Source organism: Astyanax mexicanus, chromosome 7, assembly GCF_023375975.1.
Source record: "Astyanax mexicanus isolate ESR-SI-001 chromosome 7, AstMex3_surface, whole genome shotgun sequence".
In the NCBI taxonomy this organism is placed as follows: Eukaryota; Metazoa; Chordata; class Actinopteri; order Characiformes; family Acestrorhamphidae; genus Astyanax; species Astyanax mexicanus.
The window spans coordinates 28432624-28454389 of NC_064414.1; the positions used below are offsets into that span (position 1 = coordinate 28432624).

At 38.2% G+C, this 21766-nt stretch overlaps 1 protein-coding gene across 3 annotated transcripts in view; it reads right to left on the reverse strand.

Moving 5' to 3' along the window:
* The window catches only part of tet1 (tet methylcytosine dioxygenase 1), a 46384-nt gene that overhangs the window by 8708 nt on the left and 15910 nt on the right, over window positions 1–21766 (reverse strand). Inside the window, exons 1-3 of one of the 3 annotated variants that reach the window (XM_049481815.1) lie at window positions 11931–12339; window positions 11700–11750; window positions 933–3072 (exon numbers count right to left, since the gene is read on the reverse strand). In XM_049481815.1, the coding sequence (XP_049337772.1) occupies window positions 933–3072; window positions 11700–11750; window positions 11931–11972 (2233 nt within the window). In that variant the 5' untranslated portion in view covers window positions 11973–12339. Of the gene's footprint in view, window positions 1–932; window positions 3073–11699; window positions 11751–11930; window positions 12340–21766 lie in introns of those variants that run through there. The other 2 variants (XM_007240272.4, XM_007240273.4) reach the window with 2 other exon arrangements.

Below are 21766 nucleotides of genomic sequence, written 5' to 3' on the forward strand. Positions count from 1 at the left end.
ATATATATATATATCATTGAAAAGTTACTTTATTTCAGTAATTAAAGACAAAGAAAACACAAAAATCAGTATATCAGAAAATGTGAATATTATATAAGACCAATTGGTCCAGTATAAGTCCTCCTGGAAAATAAAATCTCAATCTCCAAAAAGTGCTGTAAAATCTCCTGGGAGAAGCTGCGCTGACTTTGGACTTAATAGAAGACAGTGGACCAACACCAGCAGATGACATGGCTTTCCAAACCATCACTGACCATCAGTAAATTTTGCATTTCATTTGTAAATCAAGGGAGCGTAGTCTGGAGGAAGAGTGGAGAAATGCACAGTCCAAACTGCTTGAGGTCTAGTGTGAAGTTTCCACCAATCAGTGATGGTTTGAAGAGACATGTCATCTGCTGGTGTTGGTCCACTGAGTTATATCAAGTCCAAAGTCAGTGCAGTGTTTTCCCAGAAAATTTTACAGCACTTCATGCTTCCCTCTGCTCTTCAAACTTTTATGGAGATGCGTATTTCATTTTCCAGCAAGACATGGCACACTGCCCACAGTGCCGAAATGTTTGCGGACTTGTGTGCGGACATGTCAAATCCGATCTTTTTTTATATATGATCCTAGGTAGGATATGTATGTGAATCGTGTACATGTGTAATGAATGTGAACGCTCAGATTGGATTTATAGAAATTAATCTTTGCAGTGCCATTAAACCGTTATTTCCAGTCAAACAAGACCTTACTGCGACTTCTATGAACTGAGAGAAACCAAAATACTTGAAACTAAAGCCCAAATTACTTTTTCAAACCTTGCACAGATTTTGCTATCTAAAACAAATCACAAATTTAGATACTATAACGGTTTGTTGTGTCTGGTAGGCTCATGCTGTTAAAGTTATTCTCTTTAATTGTTGTGCAAAGTTGATGACATGCAGCAGCTTACCCATACAGTCACAGGAGGGGAGCTCCGGAGTTTTTTTGGAGGGTGTGTTGATTAGATTCTTGGTTGGAGTGTCCAAGTACTTCAACGGAGATTCCAAAAAGCTGTTAAGCATATGCTTGGTGGGAGTGTTTTCTTCAACGGATTCAGTGTTAGCATTTTCCATGTTTCCAGCTGACACAGACAAAACGGTGACAGCGCCAGCCGTGTCCACTTTGTAACGTCCATTCTGACCAAAGGAAGTCTGCCGCGGCTCACAGCTTAGGCTGTTTACTTTATGGCACCTCCCTGGACTCCCTGGCAATGGATCTGCACCAGGGACACTAGGCATGGCATACTGGGCTTGTGGATTAGCACCATGATTTAGCACACTGTATGTTTTCGATACCTGAGAAATCAAATGTTCTTCACATTCATACTTCTGGCCATGTGTAGCACCTAGATGACCATTTGTGAGACTGTGACAATGTCCGTTGGATCTGAATTGGTTAACATGGGAATGACTCAGAGCTGCGTGGTCTGTTTTGTAAGTAAAAGCTTTCTGATTTCCGGAACTCTTGAGAGTCTGCATGTCCAAGTCTTGTCTCTTGCTGCTAAAATGGAACAGCTGATGTTTCTCATGATGAGCCTGTGCTAGGTATTTTTTCAGGTCTATCTGAGTCTGTGGGAGAAACGGGCTCCACTTGGGTTGTGGTTTGGGCTTTTCCTGCAAGGCCACATGCTGGGCTTTTGTCTTGAAAGGGGGTTTGCTATTGGGTGTCCTTTTGGCTAGTGGTATCCTATGGTTGCCTCCCTCAACCTCAGAGGCTTTTTTCTTTGATATCCTGGGACTTGAGGGAGTTGTTCTTGGTTTCCGTTGCTTTTTTACATTTTGTCCAACGACATGATGGTTGTATTTTATGGTCTGTACTGGCATCCCTTTGGGGGGACTGTTCTCAGAAGACATGGGATTGGTTCTTGATTGAATTATGAATGCAAGTTGCACCAACTGAGCTGCAACTTCCTCCTCATCTCTCCTCCTTGAGGTCTGCGTCCTTTCAACATGCTTAAAAGTCTTAAAAGTGCCATCTAACGTTTCTGTTTTACAAAGTGCTTGACTTACTCGTCCATTCTCTGGACTATGCAAGAGCTTATCATATGAGCTAGCTATTAAAAGATCCTGTAAGGAGAGTTTGGGGTGGGTGGGGTTTTCCTGTCTGTTCAGAGGGCTGCAAATTACAGAAGTCTGATGTGAATTGATTACAGAGACTTTATTGGAGATGACCTCAGATATGGGTTTAGCCTCTTGGACCGGGCTTTGCCTGCTTGATGAAACATTTGCTAATTTGTTACAAGATTCTTGTGGAGGGTCCTGAACTTTAGAATCTGCCTTGACAGGAGCTGATTTTGGGGTAGCTGCCAGCTGGGTCAAGGCCTCAATAGCTATTGCCTGATCAATGCTTATGTTCCTATGCTCAACTAAAGACTGGACACTATTATTAGTCAGCGGAACTGGGTCTTTCGGATGGGAGTTATCAGCACCTGCTGGACTGTTAGAAGTCCTTTCCTGATGTGAATGACTCTGATATGGTTCTTCTTCTCTTTCAGTTTTAATATTACAGGCATTTGAGGTCTGAGGACCAACTGTCTTCTCCTCCAAACCCTTCAGATCAGAGATGGTTGAACATACAACATTTGCTAAAGTAGACAAAGCATCCTGGTAGAAGTCGCTGCTGCTTAGGTAGGATGTGCTGTGTTGATCTGACACTGTGCTAGGCTCTTCTAGCTTGATCTTCTTCAGAGGAACTGTCTGTGCAGGAATTGCCTCAGGCGTCTGGCTTTTGGTGGGCATGTTCACAGTCCTTTGAGACTTAGACTGCAGGTCAGTGGGATCTCTGTGATCCTCAGTGTTTGGTTCCATATGATTAGCACCATTGTGGGAGCTTAAAGAGCTCTGGTGAGTAAGAAGTGCATGGTGGCTGACAGCAGGCTGAAGGGCTCTTTCGGCTGGTGCTGGTTCAGTGTCGTGCCCGAGAGGCGTGGGAGAGTCAGGTGGAGCGGAGTGTGCTTGAGATACGTCACGCGCCTCTTCCTCTGGCACCACACAGGTCTCTTCCATCTGCTCTGAATTAGTGCCATTTACTAAGATGCCCTCTGAGTCAACCTGGGCAAGACAAAAACAGAAAGAGATGATTTAAGAATTTTTGGCGCAGGACTGATGGGGCCCCTCATTTTGATTGGCTATCAGAACTCAACAGCCGGTGCCACAGCAGGACTATGATCACAGCTCAGAGGGAGTACACAAACATAACAGTAAACACAATACGAAAACAACTGCAATATACCGCATCCTGCTCTATGCTCTCATGACACAGATGTAGATTGATCTGGATTTATATGAAAATTAAAAGAATGATTATCTTTTGTTTTGAACTTGGAGGCTAAAAGGGAATGTATTCTTGTAGTGCATTGAGTAATGCAGCTTTGCATTCCTTTAGAAAGATAATGATAAATACAGCCTATTTTTTCACTGAAGAACTGCATGTTCTGAATGACTGGCATTTATCATCCAGATACTGTTGTTTAGGAATCTCTTGCAGTAGGTGGAGCCAGACTTGCCTACTCAGACTGAGTATTAAGAGTACATTAAGTGTGAGATGAAGGTCCTGCAAAGCATCTCTTCAAGCATAGGCTGTCAATCACTTTATTCTTTAGAGTAACCCCACCTTCTTTTTTTTCTTGTGTTCAATATTAGCACTGAAAGAACTAACTGGTTGGAATGCTGCACTGCAAATGGAAAAACAGTTTGAGAAGAAAAATGAGATGGAAAACATGCAGATTCCAGGTGGTTCACTGAAACATGAGGATGTATGGAGCTACCATCGTACTAAAACTAGCAAGCAGACCTGCCACTTTTGCTTTACTATTAAGAAACACGGTTCTGTCCATTTTTTTCTACAGTCATTTGCAGTCTGTGGTTGTGATTTTGAGATAAAAGTCAGACCACATGTTGCATTAAAACATTTCTTATCAGTCATATGTATATTTCTGGAGATATATATAATATAAAATATTTTTTTATGTATAATCAGTAGCCATCCTTTTAACACTTAAAGCACTGTGCTAATGTACAACTGCCAAAGTGACCATTTATCATCTATCTGAATATTTGTTAAATTACTTTAAAATCCATACTTACTAAAATAATACAATTTTCTGTATTCTGTTATGCATGCAAAAATCCTATAAATCCCAATAATCCCTCCACTGACAATACATCCTATATTCAATATACTAAATAGACAATTCACTTAACCTTATAGGGAGCTTACTCTGCAATGTCATGTTTAAAGTTTTTTTCTCTAGTACTAACATTCTGTATAATTTTTGCCTAAATAAATCTTAATCTGTAGCTTCTAACTAGCTATTTCCACAACAGGAAATGAGTGTGAAAAGCTGCATGAAAAAGCACCAACAGTTTTTTTTACTTCAAACTATTGTACCTCTACAACATTGCATTAAACAACTCAAGATGCTTAAGTGAGTCAAATACTGACTCTGAAGGATCCATGTTAAATACAGATGATATGAGTTACAAACAGTTTTATAAATAAACTCAGCACTTTTCTTATATGGTTGTGTTTAGAAAACTCCTTCACTTATGATTAACCCTCATGCCAAGGCAGAGGGTGATGCAACAGACTAGAGGGGCCAAAATGAGAGTGAGGCAATAACTTGGCAGCATCTGCAACAGAATAAAAATAAAACAACAGTAATCAGCTTTTGTGACATTTCACAGTAAAACAATAAAAGCAACTGCCACTGGTGGCCGTTTAAAACTGCTTTTCATAATGAAGCATCACGGACCATATACTGGGATCACTAGGAAGACAACAGAAATAATTCCATTCTGCCACATTATTCTATTCATAAACTAGCCCTTACATCCCTTTTCAGCAAAATGACTGAAGAACATGAAAGGACAAACGTTGTTAAATTAAGATGAGACATGGTTTGGGCAGATTCCAGGTGGTTCAGGCAGATTTGTACTGAATCCGTTCATCCGTTCACAGCCGGCGGTGTGCAACCTCAGTTGACCTGAAAACCGAGTTCAATCCAGGTCACTTTCTACAGGATTCTTCCAGCTATAATAAGGCTTTCTAAAAACAACAATAACAAGCTGAACTGGGTCTTTAAAGAGTCACTATAGCATGGAGAAAGAGTGTCTAAAGAGAGAGCAAGAGGAGTGGCTATAGGAGGAGCTGTTCCTACTTACATCCAAACAAAAGTAGGTGAATGCTAAGAGGATATGGGAAATATGACTAGACCAGGAGATTAAACCATAGTTTCTACACAAAAATTTAGATTTCAGTAATTAAATACTAAATAACATATGTGATTTCTGAGTTGGTTTATTGTTAATACTGAGCTAAAATAACAAGCCTCAATGGGGTTAAGGTCTGAACTTTGTGGTGGCCTATCCATGTGTAAAAATTATGATCTCATGCTTGCTGAATCAATCAATTACAATTCCAGCCTCACAAATCCTGACATTGTTCTATTGGAATATTCCTGTGCCATCAGGAGAGAAAAAAATCCCTTGATGGAATAACCTGATCTATGTTCAGTATCAAGGGCGTAGGAGCGGGCTTGATATTGGGGGGGACACATTTGCCAATATGAACCCAAGCCCACCCAATAGTTTCCTAGAACAACATTTGTGGAAATTACTTTTAATTAAAAGTAAATTATTATTATAAGGTGATTTTACAACCTAAACATGTTACTCCACATTACAGCTACTGTTGTTAGAAAAATTATGCAAGCAATGTCTGAGTTATCACATAATATTTAAAATAATATAACAGATTATTATTATTATTATTATTATTATGTATTGGCATGTCAATTCTGTTGTATATTTACATTTTCTCCTGCACTTTTATTTTTTTCTACTGAGAGCTCTTCTTAAGATGGTGTCCTTTTATGTAAAAGAATGTAACTTTACGTTTCATAGAGATTTTTATAAACGTCAGGATAAGTGGTCTTACTGTGAAATACAAATGAACAGAAGTCACGTTACAGCAGTGTTTCTCAACCCTGTTCTTATATATTCTACTGCATATTAACACTGTTCTGCATATTCTAGAGCTTCCTCTGGTGGATATACATGATTAATTTAGGCTCCATAGTGGGCTAAAGGATTTTAACAGGTAAACTCAGTAAATGACTGTTTATTAGCTGATCAGGTGGAAAACACTAGTTTAGGGCAGTGATCGGGGTTAAGTAACTGCTTTAAACTACCAACTTAAAGTACTGTACGAAATTCTGGCGATCATCTACATCCAGCTTCTAGATAACTAGTTAGTTAAATCAATTTTCGTTCATTATAGCTCACAGTAAGTCCTGTAATCCTAAATGAATAAATAGTTTGAAAATTAAAGTGATTAGCTGATCAGGTACAGGGAAACATTACATATATATTTTATTTTTTTCCTTTAACCCTGACTCCCAATCTAGCTAATTCCAAAGATAAGCTAACACACTAACAGCTGCAGTTTATTAATCACAGTGGGTTTAAACTGTGTGCTGATTCAGAGACGTGTATTTTTAACCAGCTATCAGAAACATATCATCACAGTTGAAGTGGTTAGCCTATCGTTACCTTTCTTTTATAAAAATCTCCGTATATCCATATCTGTTTTAAAATCAGCTGAAGCTGCTGAGTCCCGATCCCGCTGCTAAATCTCACAGCGAGGGGGCGGGGCTTCCCCAACAGCAAACTGCCTCTGCTCCGCGCGCCGCAAAACCAGCAAGCTGATTGGCTGTTTCTACTGAGAGGCGTGACTTAATACCTGAACCGGCTCCGTGATTGGTCCGGTCTGTCTCCTCATTAATAGTACAGCTGACCTGAGCGAACTGATATCATTTTTGGGGGGGACAAATCCACCTGTTTCTAATATTGGGTGGAACATGTCCCACCCATCCCCCCCGGTTCCTACGCCTATGTTCAGTATATTCAGACTATAGCCCTATTCAGAAGTAGAATAAAGGTTACCAGGAACAATATATGATGAAAAATTCTTTTATAGACTAATTTAGGCACATCTGTGTAACAAATGTGTAACACAACATTTCAGATACAGGGGTTGGACAATGAAACTGAAACCACAATAATATACTGTCCCGACGGACAGTTCTGGTGGAAACAGGAGAGTTGAGGTGCACATTGAATTCTGCTGTGATTTGAGCAGCCGTGGTTTTATGTTTTCTGGATACAATCCGGGTTAGCACCCGAACAACCCTTTCAGACAGCTCTCTCTTGCGTCCACAGTTAATCCTCTTGGATGTGGTTCGTCCTTCTTGATGGTATGCTGACATTACCCTGTATACCGTTCCTCTTGGTACATCACAAATACTTGCTCACAGAAGTGCCAACAAGACGTGCAACAACAATTTGTCCTCTTTTGAACTCTGGTATATCACCCATAACGTTGTGTGCATTGCAATATTTTGAGCAAAACTGTGCTCTTATCCTGCTAACTGAACCTTCACACTCTTCATGCTCTTACTGGTGCAATGTGCAATTAATGAAGTTTGGCCACCAGGCTGCTCCAATTTATCCATGAAACCTCCCACACTAAAATGACAGGTGTTTCAGTTTCATTGTCCAACCCCTGTATCTCAGTATAGATTTGTAGAGATTGCTCTAATGATGTCCTGTTATTATCCATCTTATGCAGCTTGAATATTCATGTGGTTCTTGCAGATTTTGCGGTAGGGTTGGACTGCTGATATCACATCCAGTACCGCCCGCACATTTTTAGTCAGGGATAGGTCTGGTGATGCAGTTTGCTATGGAACAGTATCTGTGTCTTTAAGGCAAGCTCTTGAGATGACAGCAGTATGTGGATGAGCATTGTCCTGTTGGAATAACGCACTGGTTGTAGGATCTCAAAACCATAACCTTGGTGTGTCTGTAATAAAGACCAAAGGTGATCTGGCATTGCAGAAAATTGCACCCCACACCATGACACCAGGCTTCTGTACATGGTACATGGATTTGTTGGTCTTCTTCACCAAAACAAATGAGGGACTCGTCACAGAAGATGACCGGCTACCACTCCATGACAGTCTAACATGCCTAGCTGCCAAGATCAGTTGATTCCTTATGGGCGGGACTCTTTTTTTGTCAAAAAGTGTTTATAGAGAGTTTTTTTTCTACTTTTAATTTGTTTTGTTTGTTTATTACTGTTTTTTTTATAATTTCTCCCATTTTTCTCCTCAATTAATGGGGCCAATTGTCCCACCTATTCAGCACCTACTCGGCTGTATATCCCCATCACTACATCTACTAGTGATGCCTCAACACAAGAACGGTGAGGACTAGGGCTGCAGCTATCGATTCTTTTTGTAATCGGGTACTCTACTGAAAAAACGATTCGATTAATCGAGTAATCGGATAAAACATTTTTTTTGTTAAAGAGCAATTAAAAAGGAATTTTACTCAATAATGAATGACCAATTGGTTTCCTTTTTAGATAAGTTATATTTTTAAATTCACAACATTTCCAAATTGCAAATACAAATAAATAAAACACAATAAATAAATAAATACCACAATAAAAAAAAATAAATTTAATTACATTACTTTCACATTTGGATTTCTTGTAAATAACAAATATAGGGTATAAATCAATAAAAAAGGCATAAACATCGTCTTTGTGTTGTGTGTCTTAGCTTCTGAGACGTTGTCAGTTCTGCCAGTGTTGCCAGTGTGCTGCATTCTTTTACCACCAAGCCGCTTCTCCAAAATATATCAGGACCTGTGCAATAATTGTGACACACAAGTATTACAAATGTTGCTTTTTTCTTTATTTATATGTTGGACTATTTGGGTCTAATTACATCACTAAGACTAATAACTCTAATAATAAATTCATGGCCGTGCATTTATTAAGATTGACACCTATCGCATTGGGGCACATTAGACACTAGTGGTAATCAATATTTTACCCAATAAATAAGAGACACACTTCCTTATATGAACAACAGTGTTCATACTTTTTTGTCTCACTGGCCAAATGTACTCTTAGATGAAGAAATCAAGCATTTAGTTTCCAGCCAAAGTAACTTCAGTTTAGCTAACTTTTAACATTGTTATTGTTTATATTCTGAACTCCACAGCGCTGTGTTTACTGTTTACATAAAGCCTGTATGAACTCTGTTCTAATAAACTAACCACACATTATAGACAGTGCTTCTATTAATTCACACTCCAAAGCGCTGTCGTTTTGTTATTAATTCACATTAATGTTAATCTCATTGATTTATTATAAGTTATATTTACCTGCTCTCTCGGCGTCCTCGCGTCTCGGGTGTCCTCGGCTCAGATGGTGCAGCATTAAAACGCGCTGTTTTGGCACTGCACCGAGTACAGGTCACAGTTCGAACATAAAATGCTTTTATTCCTTTAAAATCGCTGTTTTCTCTCGCCACTTCCATTTTTGCCGCTGCTCAAACCTCCGTCTCCTTGTTCCCGGGCAGGGTGACGTAACGCTGAGCGCGTTGTCAAAATAAAAGTCGCGAAAATACCGCGCGCTGAGTTTATTAATTAAATAAACGATTACTCGAGGCACAGAAAATTAATCGATCAATTTTGTGAATCGAATTACTCGATTTACTCGAGTAATCGTTTCACCCCTAGTGAGGACTAGCACATGTCTCCTCTGTCACTTGTGAAGGCAGCCACTGCCTCTTTTTAAACTACTGCTGATGCAGCATTGCCAAGTAGCATCACAGTGCGCTTGGAAAAAAGTGCAGCGACTCGGTTCCGATACTTCAGCTCACAGACGCCTTGTGAGGATCGATATCACCCTTTGGAGTGATGAGGGGAAAGAGAGCCATCTACCCATCCAGAGAGAGCCAATTGTGCTCTCTCAGGACTCCGGCAAGTGGCATTTGTCTGTTTTAATTCTGTGAAGACTATTATTATGATAAAGTCACTGAATTTCTACACAAGTTAATGTCAGTAAAGTAGCCTGTCAAAACTGTTAATATATACTATGCTTAAAATATGCTTAAAATAAACAGAGAGAGATCACTATTTTATTTCCGGAAACAAGCAAATGAAAGATCTGTGAACAGTGATGTCACATTTAAAAATAACTATGAAATTTGCGGGCAAGTGCAATTCAACCTTTCAATATGTTAACACTTACACACAATAATGAACTGTAGGAATAAGAAAACAAGAGATGAATTAAGTGAATCTAAACTAAAAGATACATGGAATGACATCCAATCAGCTGCTTGTTACTATGCAGGGTATGCAGCAACAATCCGGGTTGTTGTTGTTTACGGTCTTTCTCTATTTAGATCTTTACCAATGAGTCAGAAAAGCTTACAGAACCACAATGCATCACAGTAACATATAATCAGCAGATATCAACATATCATCAAAGTAGCATATCATCATATTGCGCCGCTGAGGCGGAGGTTAAGTGTGCGGAAAAGATTATTTGTACTTTCAGATGTCAATTCTCCAGTGTGATGATTAAAGTTCGTTCTGACCTCATCCATTTCGGTTCTCATGTGTGAATCAGATTCTAAACTGGAATCTCTGACTCATTTCATCCTTACATCAAGTTTTCTTGTTTACACTGATATCAAGAACACCTTCTGAGGTGTTGGCTCATATCAGCTGACACAAAAGGAGAGGATTTGGTCATTCCCAGCACGTCACGGTTCGGTCGGCTGTGCCTCAGCTTCTTTGTTCTTAGTTGTTGTGTCTGGAGTCCTGAAAACCCCCGGAAAGTCACCCTGCTTGACTCTGACTCCTTTTCAGGACTTCTTTGCAGCAACTGATTTGTCCAACGCTCATACACACACAAACACGGACGCGTGCACGCTCACACACTATTCCCACACTGACGCCACACACACACACGCCCCCCTAGCAACAGAGTGTGTAGAATCCTAAGAAGCCTCCCTTAGGAAGCGTTACCAGGGAAAGTTAGCGCTCAGGGGGAGTCTCTCACTAACTACTACTCGTAGTGAGGGATTCTCTCAGTCCCAGAGACAGAGAAGGCTGTTATATATAATAAGCGACATAAGAGACAGAAAACAAGTTTAAAAAGCTTTAAAATAAGCTTGTTTCCGTCATTTCATCTCATCATCAGTAGATGTAGACAGTAGACGGACCTTTCAGGAATCAAAGTAAAAAGTCAAAACAAGCAGTTTGAAGATGTAATCTGCGATAGGCATAGGTTCACGTTTTCTTAAGTTTCCTTTCTTCACTCCTTCTATCTTGATAAATGAGTCTAGAGAGGCACCCCTTGCTCTTTTTAAACACATCAAAGAGCGATTCTGAACTTCTTTGCCTGCTCAAATTCACAGTTCTGAAGCTTCACCGTAATGTGACTTCTAAAAAAGTAAGCTTCCTTCCTGGTGCGTTTTTCTCTGAAGCTGCTAGTAGTGGCTTCATTCATACAGCTCTGCTTTCCTGTCTCTCAGCGTCGCCTAACTCAATAGAACTCAACAGAATACAACACACGAAAACCTCGCTCTCGCTCTTGATTCCAGCCCCGCCAGCCCGAACTCTCGCTCCACGCCGATTACAAACACTGCATTCCTTAATCAAAAGAGCAGCAGGTGACAAAACCCTACTGTTAATGGTCAGAAATTGAAAGAACAGAGAGAAAGAGAGAGATAGAGAGAAAGGGAAAGGACCCAAATGCACTGAAAACTGACACAGCTATAAAGGTACAGAAAAAAGTGTGTGTCCCTTACCTTGGACACTCTGTTCCTTTTGCGTGATTTGGGAATATTCTTGCACACCACCTGTGAAGGAGAACCAGAGACACAGGGTATAAACACAACAACAATGCAGACAGTGATGACAACAAAACACACAGCAGCCAGATGCACAAAGCAAATCGCCAGCCCCGCGGCCACGGCGCACCGTTAGGAGCATCTGGGTCCGAGACAATAGCCATTAAAAAAGGCAGTCCGGGGTTGTACCTTCTCGCTCCTCAGAGGCAGAGCCTCAATTTTAGGCAGCATAATCCTAAAAGGTAGCCATCTTGCCTCCCTCGGCTTCAGAAAGAATAAGAGTGGCTGTGCTGGTGCATGAGGAGCGAGCAGCCTGGGTTGGCATGTTCAGCACAGTGAGTGAAGCAGCCGCAGCCTGCCGCTGCCGCAGACGCCTCTCACACACCTCTCGCGCAAGCACACGCAACCCAGGCAGCCAATAGCGTGGGGAGTTTAGCAGCTTGTGAATTATCGCTCATGCCTAGACCCTCCTAAACAAAGGATCCCCTATGTGGGCTCTTACTCTACAAGTAAGCGCAAGGGAGAGAGACAAGCTGTGGAGTGGACAGACACAGCACCGGACTGGAGCTCAGAAAGCACCAAGGGGACAAGAGCTGTCTGCCTCAGAGCTTTAACTCCTTCAGTTCTTCAACACTGCAAACATTCACAAGATTCAGAGTAGATTACATTCTATTTATTTCCTTTACATTGATCCTGTACATTATTACTGTCCACACTCTTCAACAGACAATATGCGGCAAATGATGTATAAAATATTCCATATAAAGAAACTTTATATGGACGATAATAATTATATTATAATTATATAATTATAATTATATAATAATTATATTAAGGTTGTTATTAAGGTTGTAATTAAGGTCAATTGTAAAAAAAAAAAATATTGACTATAAATTTTACAACAAAATGTGCTGGGCCAGAACACAACATAGCCAAAGTCTCCAAAAGTGCTCAAACACAACAGAATACATATGCCATTTAAATCCCACGTTCTGCTGTTTCTGTACCTTTAAAGCGAAGAAGGCATGGCAGAAATAATCACTGACTAATTGACTAACAAAATAATCATTAGTTGCAACTCTAGTTCTACACCAATAAAAGCTGTAGAAACACTTTTAGCAACTTTTAATCCAAAACCTAAACATAATACAAAATTTTACACCCATGCTTAAACCTGACCAAAAACTGATACTTAACAAATTCTATATATTACTAAAAAAAATGTTCAATTACTTTTATATTTTTCCAAATCATCAAAAGTTTGTAAACATTTTTAAGCACATCACAAAAGATTCAGATATTTTTTTCAATTTATCTGCTTTCAAACATCTCAGCATTCTATTATTTACTTACAAAATACAGAAATCTGTTTTAAACTATATTGTTATCTGATTTATACTATTTTCTCATGGTTATTCTTCTCTTTTAGCTACAATTTTCATGATACCGACATCATTCTTGCTCAAGGTTATGTGATTCAGGCTTGTATCTTGTATACAGCCTTTTGATCAGATACATGGGTTAACATTTTTTCAGATTTTTTCCTGTAAGAATTAATAGGCTGCAAATATTTTAGCCCATGTCTTTTCATAATGATACAAATACACAGCCATACACACCCAATCATTGATGTTGGGTACCACAGCAACAACTTGACGATCACATGAGACACCATAGCAACCATTTGGGATACCACAGCAATCACCGAAATACTACCGTGGTGTTACAATATGTTGTGTAAATAACAATCAATTTTTGTATAAAATCCTGCTGTATTAGTTTATTACTTATTTCCACTGCTCACATCCACTCAGACGTAAACTCGTTTTTGTGATGTAATGCTAATGTTTTCTATACAGAACCAGTTATTTAATTATATAACTAACTACAATAGTTCTATACAATGAATGAATAAATGAATTAATAAATGAAAGAACATTTTAACCACCAAGCCATTGTTCCATAAATGCAAAAAAAAAGAATCTGTTCATGTTCTATATAGTTGTCATGGTTTTATATAACCATTCCTTTTCTAAAGAACCATACAATATCATTAAGTTTTCTGTGTACTGTACATCAAATTCACAAATTGTTTAGGAATTTTTATATAAATATGCACCATAATGGAAATTTGCCTTTATCCTCACCGCATTTTTAAAACAGTTTACATAACACACATTACAGTGTTTTATGACATAAAAACCATCACTCTGGCTGTTTAGCAGCAACACGAGGACAAAGCCAGGCATAGAAGCAAAAGACAAAAACCAGAGAGAACAATGTCTGTAATCTAACGCTTAACACCTATTGGACAACCTGTATGATTAAGCTCACATTATCATCATACGTAAATGTTTATTAATATAAAAGAACACCAGATTGCTTGGCTATGACTTTGTTTCTTTAAATAGCACTAAAGCACGGTGAAAGACAGAGTGTGGGTTTAGAGTGATTCTTTAAATAGCACTACAGCCACTTTCACTCAGTGTAAAGACACAAGCAAGACACTTCACACCTGCACTCTCTCCATCTCTCTCTCTCTCTCTCTCACACACACTTTTTCTCTCACTCCATCTCCCTCTGTCCCTCAATTTACATCTGCCTGAAATTACACACTAAATCTTGAAATCTAAATTTTTGTATTTCATTTAATTTTACTGAATACTGAGGGGCTCCGAGTGGTCCAGCGGGCTATAATCAGGAGATTGCGGGTTCGAATCCTGTTCATGTAGCTTACCATTGGCTACCGAAGCTCTGAGAAAGCATAATTGGCCTTGCTCTCTCAGGGTGGGTAGTTGGTGCTCTTTCCCCACATCACTCCAAAGGGTGATATCGATCAGCACAAGGCTGCGTCTGTGAGCTGATGTATCAGAACCGAGTCACTGCGCTTTCCTCCGAGCGCGCTGTGATGCTACTCGGCAATGCTGCATCAGCAGCAGTTCGAAAAGAGGCGGTGGCTGACTTCACACATATATATATATATATATATATATATATATGTATATATATATATATATATACATATATATATATATATATGTATATATATATATATATATATATATATACATACATATATATATATATATATATATATGTATGTATATATATAAATACATATATATATATATATATATATATATATATATATATATATCGAAATTAATCTGCAATGTCAAAATAAATTAAAACAACAAACAGTTGCCAAATTTTCTGATGGTGAATTTTATGTCACTGTGGGTCTACTTTCACCATGCAGAATTTGTAGCTGACAAGAAGTTACTCAAGCTTGAGTAAACAATGAACAGGGAGCTTCCCAAGTACCCATAGGCTGTATAATCAAAAGTCCCTGAATGTCAGGACTGGTAACCTATATGTTACTTTGTTAGCTTAAGCACTACAGTACACACCTTGTCAAGTATTACCAGTTAGCAGACACAAGCATTAACCAAACACCAAACAAAACACGGCAGTTACACACACATAGACACAGTCACATCGTATCAGCACCCAACACAGGTGTGTTCAATTTAAAGCATATTTTCATTAGAAAATCTGAGTTTACCTGCACCTAGAGTGATGTGCTCCTCACAGACGGCAGCTCTAGGTCAGCACTCCAGACCGTTTGTTGACTGGTGCTGAAATGACCTTGAGTAAATGTGGAGTGACAGGTTTTGCCTTTTGACTCAGCGTCAGTTTAGTGCTCAACTTGTCAGGCGAGATTATACAATAAGGTTAATTCTGAAGGCAGTTCATAAATGCAGGTCTACACATAAACTGAACTAAAATTGTCTCTTAGAGTAGGACAAAAAACGCCTTTTTATTTTTTTCACCTCTTTTCCATTGTTTTATTTATTTATCTATTTTTTTTGTAGTTTGTTTCCTTTATTGTATCATTGGCTACTTTTACACAGAAACAATTTAAATATACAGCTCTGGAAAACAAATAAGACACCAATTAAAAAATTATGAGTTTCTTTGATTTTACCAAATTGAAAATCTCTGCAACACAATTAAGAGGAAGATGGATGATCAAAAGCCATCAAACCAAGCTGAACTGCTTAAATGTTTGCACCAGGAGTGGCATAAATTTATCCAAAGGCAGTGTGTAAGACTGGTGGAGGAGAACATGCAAAGGTGCATGAAAACTGTGATTAAAAACCTGGGTTATTCCACCAAATATTGATTTCTGAACTTTTAAAACTTGAATATGAACTTATTCTTTGTAGTATTAGATGTCTGAAAGCTCTGCATCTCTTTCAGCCATTTCTCATTTTCTTCAAATAAATGCTGTAAATGACAATATTTGTATTTGGAGTTTGGAAGAAATGTTGTCCGTGGTTTATAGAATAAAACAACAATGTTAATTTTGCTCTATATATACCTATAAATAGTAAAATCAGAGAAACTGAAGTCTTATAATTTTTACCAGAGCTGTATTTTCTCAAATAATTCTTCATTATTAAAACCTAACTTTAGATGCCTACAGATTTGTAGTACTTAGTTGAACTGAAGTTGTGTGGTGTTAAAAAAAACAGAGCAAGTAAGTCTGATGAGGACTGCTCTCACTTTCAGGCAGGGAACCTTCATGTTTACAGTGTTTAACTGTGGTTTAAAGGATCACAGATCTCAGTTTGGATGGGATCAAGACTTTTAAGTAATAAATCAGATACTTTTTTGGATTAACATAAAAGGGAGACAAATAGGAGACAGGATTTTAGTATTTACTAATTATTTTGAAAATGGTCTGTTTGGTCACTTGTAGTTATCACTTTTATATTTCGCATGGTTTGTTTAGTTGTTGTGTTGCTTTCGGACTCTCATAGTGGTTTTGTCCACTTGCTCAGTTTGTTTGACAGCGAGCTACCCAGTCTGTACCTTTCTTCATTAAAGGTTTGTCAGAATTGAGCAAATTATTACTATTAAAGTAATAGTTGCAGAAAAACACTATTCTGAAGGTCATGGTTAAACTTTAGAGATTAATCTGTGGTTTATGTGCATCCAGAACCATGTGGGGTGATCTGAAAGGACAACCCCAACTGTGATTCATGTGCAAAAGCATGCAAAAGACAAAATCATGACAGAAAATGTAGTACAGGCAGGTGCTGAGAGAACAAATTCAGATTTTGGACAATATTCAGTCTTGTTACTCTAATTTTGTGCACCTTACAGCTAATCAGTCCCACCAGTCATAACAATATGACAATTTCTTCCCTGAGAATATTGTCCTTTTTATTTTATTTTATTTTATTATCTACAGGACGCTTGAATGAACATAACCACACTAAACAGTTAGCATTAATTACCTAATTATTTCATAATAGTATTCGGGAACTAACCTACAAAGGATTTCATAATATTTTGTGCAAGATCCTCCTTTAATACTCATAGAAAACTTCATTTTTTTACCCATTATGGCATTTTGTGTTGTGAGAATTTTCCATTCACAAAACCTAAGGCATTTCATTTGAACATGGTTTTTAATTTTGCCAGACGCTTTCCCGGAAGTTGGGTTCTCAGAGCGCGTGTCTGACACCCCCCGCTCCCCCGTTGTGCGGCTATTGTTGGTCTGCGTTCAGCGATGACGACTCTGGCGGCTAGTAGAATTGAGTCTTGGGTCGTGTAGTGAGTCAGCAGCCTTGAGACTGGAGCCTTCATCACGCTGCAGCTGCCAAATAATAGAGCGCGTGAGATCCTCTTTAAGATAGGAAACAGATGAAAGAGTGGACCTGGTGGGGTAATATCTAACCACTGCAAATCCACGTCAAAGCTGATATAAGTAGGATAAAACTGTTACTAAAATATAAACTGTTACTAAAATACTTTTTACTTGATGCTGCACGAATCCAAGCATGTGGAACAGCATGCCTCTTTCTCCCTACAATGAACCCTCATATTTTGTAAACTAATGTAGAGAGAGTTACTTCAATCTTAGATCCTAAAATCATGCGACACGTCACACAAATATTAATAGAGAAATGTGGTGTGAAATATAATACCCAAAAAATAATGCACAGTACAAACTTTTGTTAAATAGCCTACCACCACTGTTCACCCTCAGCATTCTAAAATATATTGCTTTTAGCCGATGCTCCCAACAGGCTTACAATGCTAGCGATAGGGGCATAGCAAAGAAAATGCTTTTTTACACCATAAGCAACATCAAAGTAGCTCCACACTTTACTTTTTAGAATTACGAGGGCCCTGACATGTAAAACAAAGCAGTTAGTTTTGGACTGAAGTTGGCGCAACAGGAGTTAGTAAATATTTAATAAATAATATTATATTATGCACTTCCACGGAATTCATTTTGCAATCTTCTCCCTTATCCTACCTATTTATTTGTGCTAATCAGTCCACTTTTCGTGACTTTGTTTCAAGATGGCGGCACTCTGAGAACTACCTGAAGGTACTGTGTGTATAAACAGTCTGTTTCAATACACTATCTGTGAACTTTCAAAGTTCTTAGTGCCCTTAGAATTCTACTGGATAATGGTGTGAAAATAGCAATTAGCATGAGCATTGTCAGACTGATGGGGGCATCGGCTAACAGCACTGTATTTCGAAATGATGGGGGTGAATTTGTTATCATGTTTCACTACATGTCAAATTCATTTCACACAGATTCAGATTTCTCATTTAAGGAAAAGTTTTCGAAAGCGAAATGAGTTTTTAATGTTGACTGAACAATGGTTAAAATGTGTCTCAGTCCTCTTCACTTCAACGGCTGCTTTTTTAACATTGATCTGACACCAGTTTTAAAGTTATAGAGTGATTGAGTGTCCTATGCTCTTATCCTGGATATTGTTTAGACCTTTTCTTTTATTGGATTTGTCCTGTTTCTTTACCTTGTATAAATCCATATTGTAAGAGTACATTTTCTGTACACATGCACATTTACTACTTACCAAACAAGGAAATGTTATTTTCTGAACTGTCCTCTCTAAACCCTTAGAAATTCAAAATTATTACTAGCAGCTTATTAAAACACGCAGAAAAAAAATGTTCCAAAGATGGTAATAATTATTTTTATATGGCCATTTTACAGCCGTTTTCTCTTTATCCCAAAAAAATGAAACAGGCTGTTTCTGTTATTGAAAAATGGTTATGAGATAAACGCATTCAGAGTTAAGTTTCCACACATGTACTGTACGGACTGAGTTAACAATACACTGTGAAACTTCAAAAGCATTTGCACATTATTTTCACCTTCAACTAACAGCTTGGAAATCATAGCGAGAGAAGCTGATCAGGCACTGGTAGTCAGTAAAAGCACTGATTATACTCATTTAAAGGTGTGGGCAAACTTAGCCTACACACTGCTGCAATATTATTTGGCAACCAAGAGCTTGTAGGAGTGATCCACACAAGCACCCAAGCACATCCCTCAACACCATTCACTTAAACTCACCCACCCAAAATTCAGGAGTTATTCAGGAGGTAGTGAGGTGGATAATTGGTGGAAAGTTCTGCCCGGTTCTTATGATACATGTAGGAATAAACTGTTACAAATTTGGGAAAGCATGACTAAATGCCTGGACCAGAGTCCCACACACTGAATGAGCCCCCAGGCAATAAGAACAGAGAGGCTAAAGGCGAGGCTTGGACCTTGCTCCTTTTTAAACAGCACAATGCATTAGCTGAGTGATTATGATAAATTTAATATCCTGAAGTGCCTTCTATAATTCAAAAAGGTGTGTGAATCACAGCCCAAGCTTTGGAAAGAAGCAAATTACTAACAGTCACTAACAAACTTTGGAATCTATGTAAAAAGTATTGTTTTCCAGTCCACAGTTTGATTTTCCTTGTTTTTTTGTTGTTGCATTTAAAAAAATTGCCAAACGTTTATTTTTAAGGGAAAGTTTGCTGAAATAGCTGAAATAACATGATTACCCCTAAGACTGCTAATCAGCCAAGATACACCCTGGCCAAAAATAATTTTGCCACCTGGATTTAACTAATCAAATGATGTGGGGTTGCTGCTGCAGTTTGTCAGGTCTAGGTTCAGCAACAGTGTGTGCTGAAAGAATGAGGTCAGCTGACTACCTGAATATACTGAATATAGACCAGGTTATTCCATCCATAGACTGTGTATAGCTGGACAGAGCATAGTCTCTCAAAGAGTGTGTGACATTTTTTTTTTTGGTGGAGACTATTTTTTTTTGGCCAGGAAATGTATTTTTGGTGTCTGTATTTTACCAGAGCTACCAGTGACAATGCTAACATGTAATGAAAGCTTATAAGTGCTAATAAGCATCTGGTAAATCTCCACACTAGGTGGTTAGTTTCAAAGTAACTGTTAAGAAATTGTGCGCCACTTGTGAGGTGGGATGACGTAAACATGCAATCTGCATCATGCTAATTGCAAGGTACTGTACTGTATTAGCTGCATTACTGTATTATAGCTCCAATACAAAACTAAAGACTACAAAAACATGCCATGACTGGTTAACCACTCCTGAGATAGATGGGAAATATATCCATTTGAAATTTCACACTAGGATTTTGAGCCCCTGAGCAGCAGTGGATGCAGACAGCCTGCAGCTTTCTCCATCACTCTCAGAGGAAGCAGACTCTAAACCTCCCACCCTCATGTTTCTTGAGTCAGAGTGGACGTGTAGTTTGCATGTGTGTGTGTGCAGACAAAGAACACAGAGAATTCTTAAGTTCATTCCCTGTTCAGATTTCAGTACTGAGAAAAAAAGCAGCTGAAAAGTGACCTGTAGCTCCAATACAGACATGGGCGATCATTACTGCCTGTTGCCTTATTGATTACTTTCACAGCTCTGCAGAAAGCACAAAGTTCCCAAAGGCAGTCTAGACTGCAATAAATCAAATCACCAGTCTCTCAACAACTACAACAGTTTAGAAGATTTAAAGATTAGATCTGTCCCCTTCACAGGAAAATAGCAAATGAACTTGATTGCAACTTTATATGTAGTTTAAATATTTAAATTCTGATGTGCTTTATTAGCTGAAAAAGGGAGATATTAAGCTTACTTTACTAGTAAACAGTAGACTCAAGACTAATCTAGACTGGTCTCTCAATTCCATCTACACAAATACATACCAAAAAAATGTATTTAATTCCTTTAAAAATCGTATGTAAACTATGTAAACGCAATTTTTTTTTCAAAAGAAAAAAAAAGAAAAGAAAATCAACACAAAAAGATTTAGTAAAACAGAAGAGCTTTACAACATGACGAAATAATACAGAGCTATTTCTGTAAAAGAGCAAAACATGAGTAATGAGGAATACAGCAATATCCTCAACCATTTTCATGGTCTCTCCACCATCTAAATGCTTTACCATGTGTTTTGACCCTGTCCCTTGCTTTACTTCCATCCTCTATACCAGCACAAATGTCCCTTTTGCAGACTGACTGAAAATAGTATTTTGTTTCTTGGTCTGAGCCACTTTCTTTGTTTCCCATTTACAAAGGCCATAAGGAAACATTAATTGTATTTAACAAATATATATGTATAAATATAGGTATATAGGTATATAGGTACATGTTTGAGTAAAATGAACATTGTTGTTTTAGTCTATAAACTACTTACAACATTTTGCCCGAATTCAAAATAAAAATATTGTCATTTAGAGCATTTATTTGCAGAAAATGAGAAATGCCTGAAATAACAAAAAAGATGTAGAGCTCAAATATTCATAAAGATTTTAGAGTTTAGAAATCAATATTTGGTGAAATAACTCTGGTTTTTAATCACAGTTTTCATGCATCTTGGCATGTTCTCCTCCACCAGTCTTACACAGTCCTTTTGAATAACTTTATGCCACTCCTGGTGCAAAAATTCAAGCAGTTCAGCTTGGTTTGATGGCTTGTGATCATCCATCTTCCTCTTAATTCCAGAGGTTTACAATTTGGTAAAATCAAAGAAACTCATCACTTTTAATTTGTATTCCATATGAAATGCCAATGAATTTTTTTATAAGATCCCTTTTTGTATTACTATTAGGGGTGGGCGATATGGCTCTAAAATAATATCACGATATTTCATGGTATTTT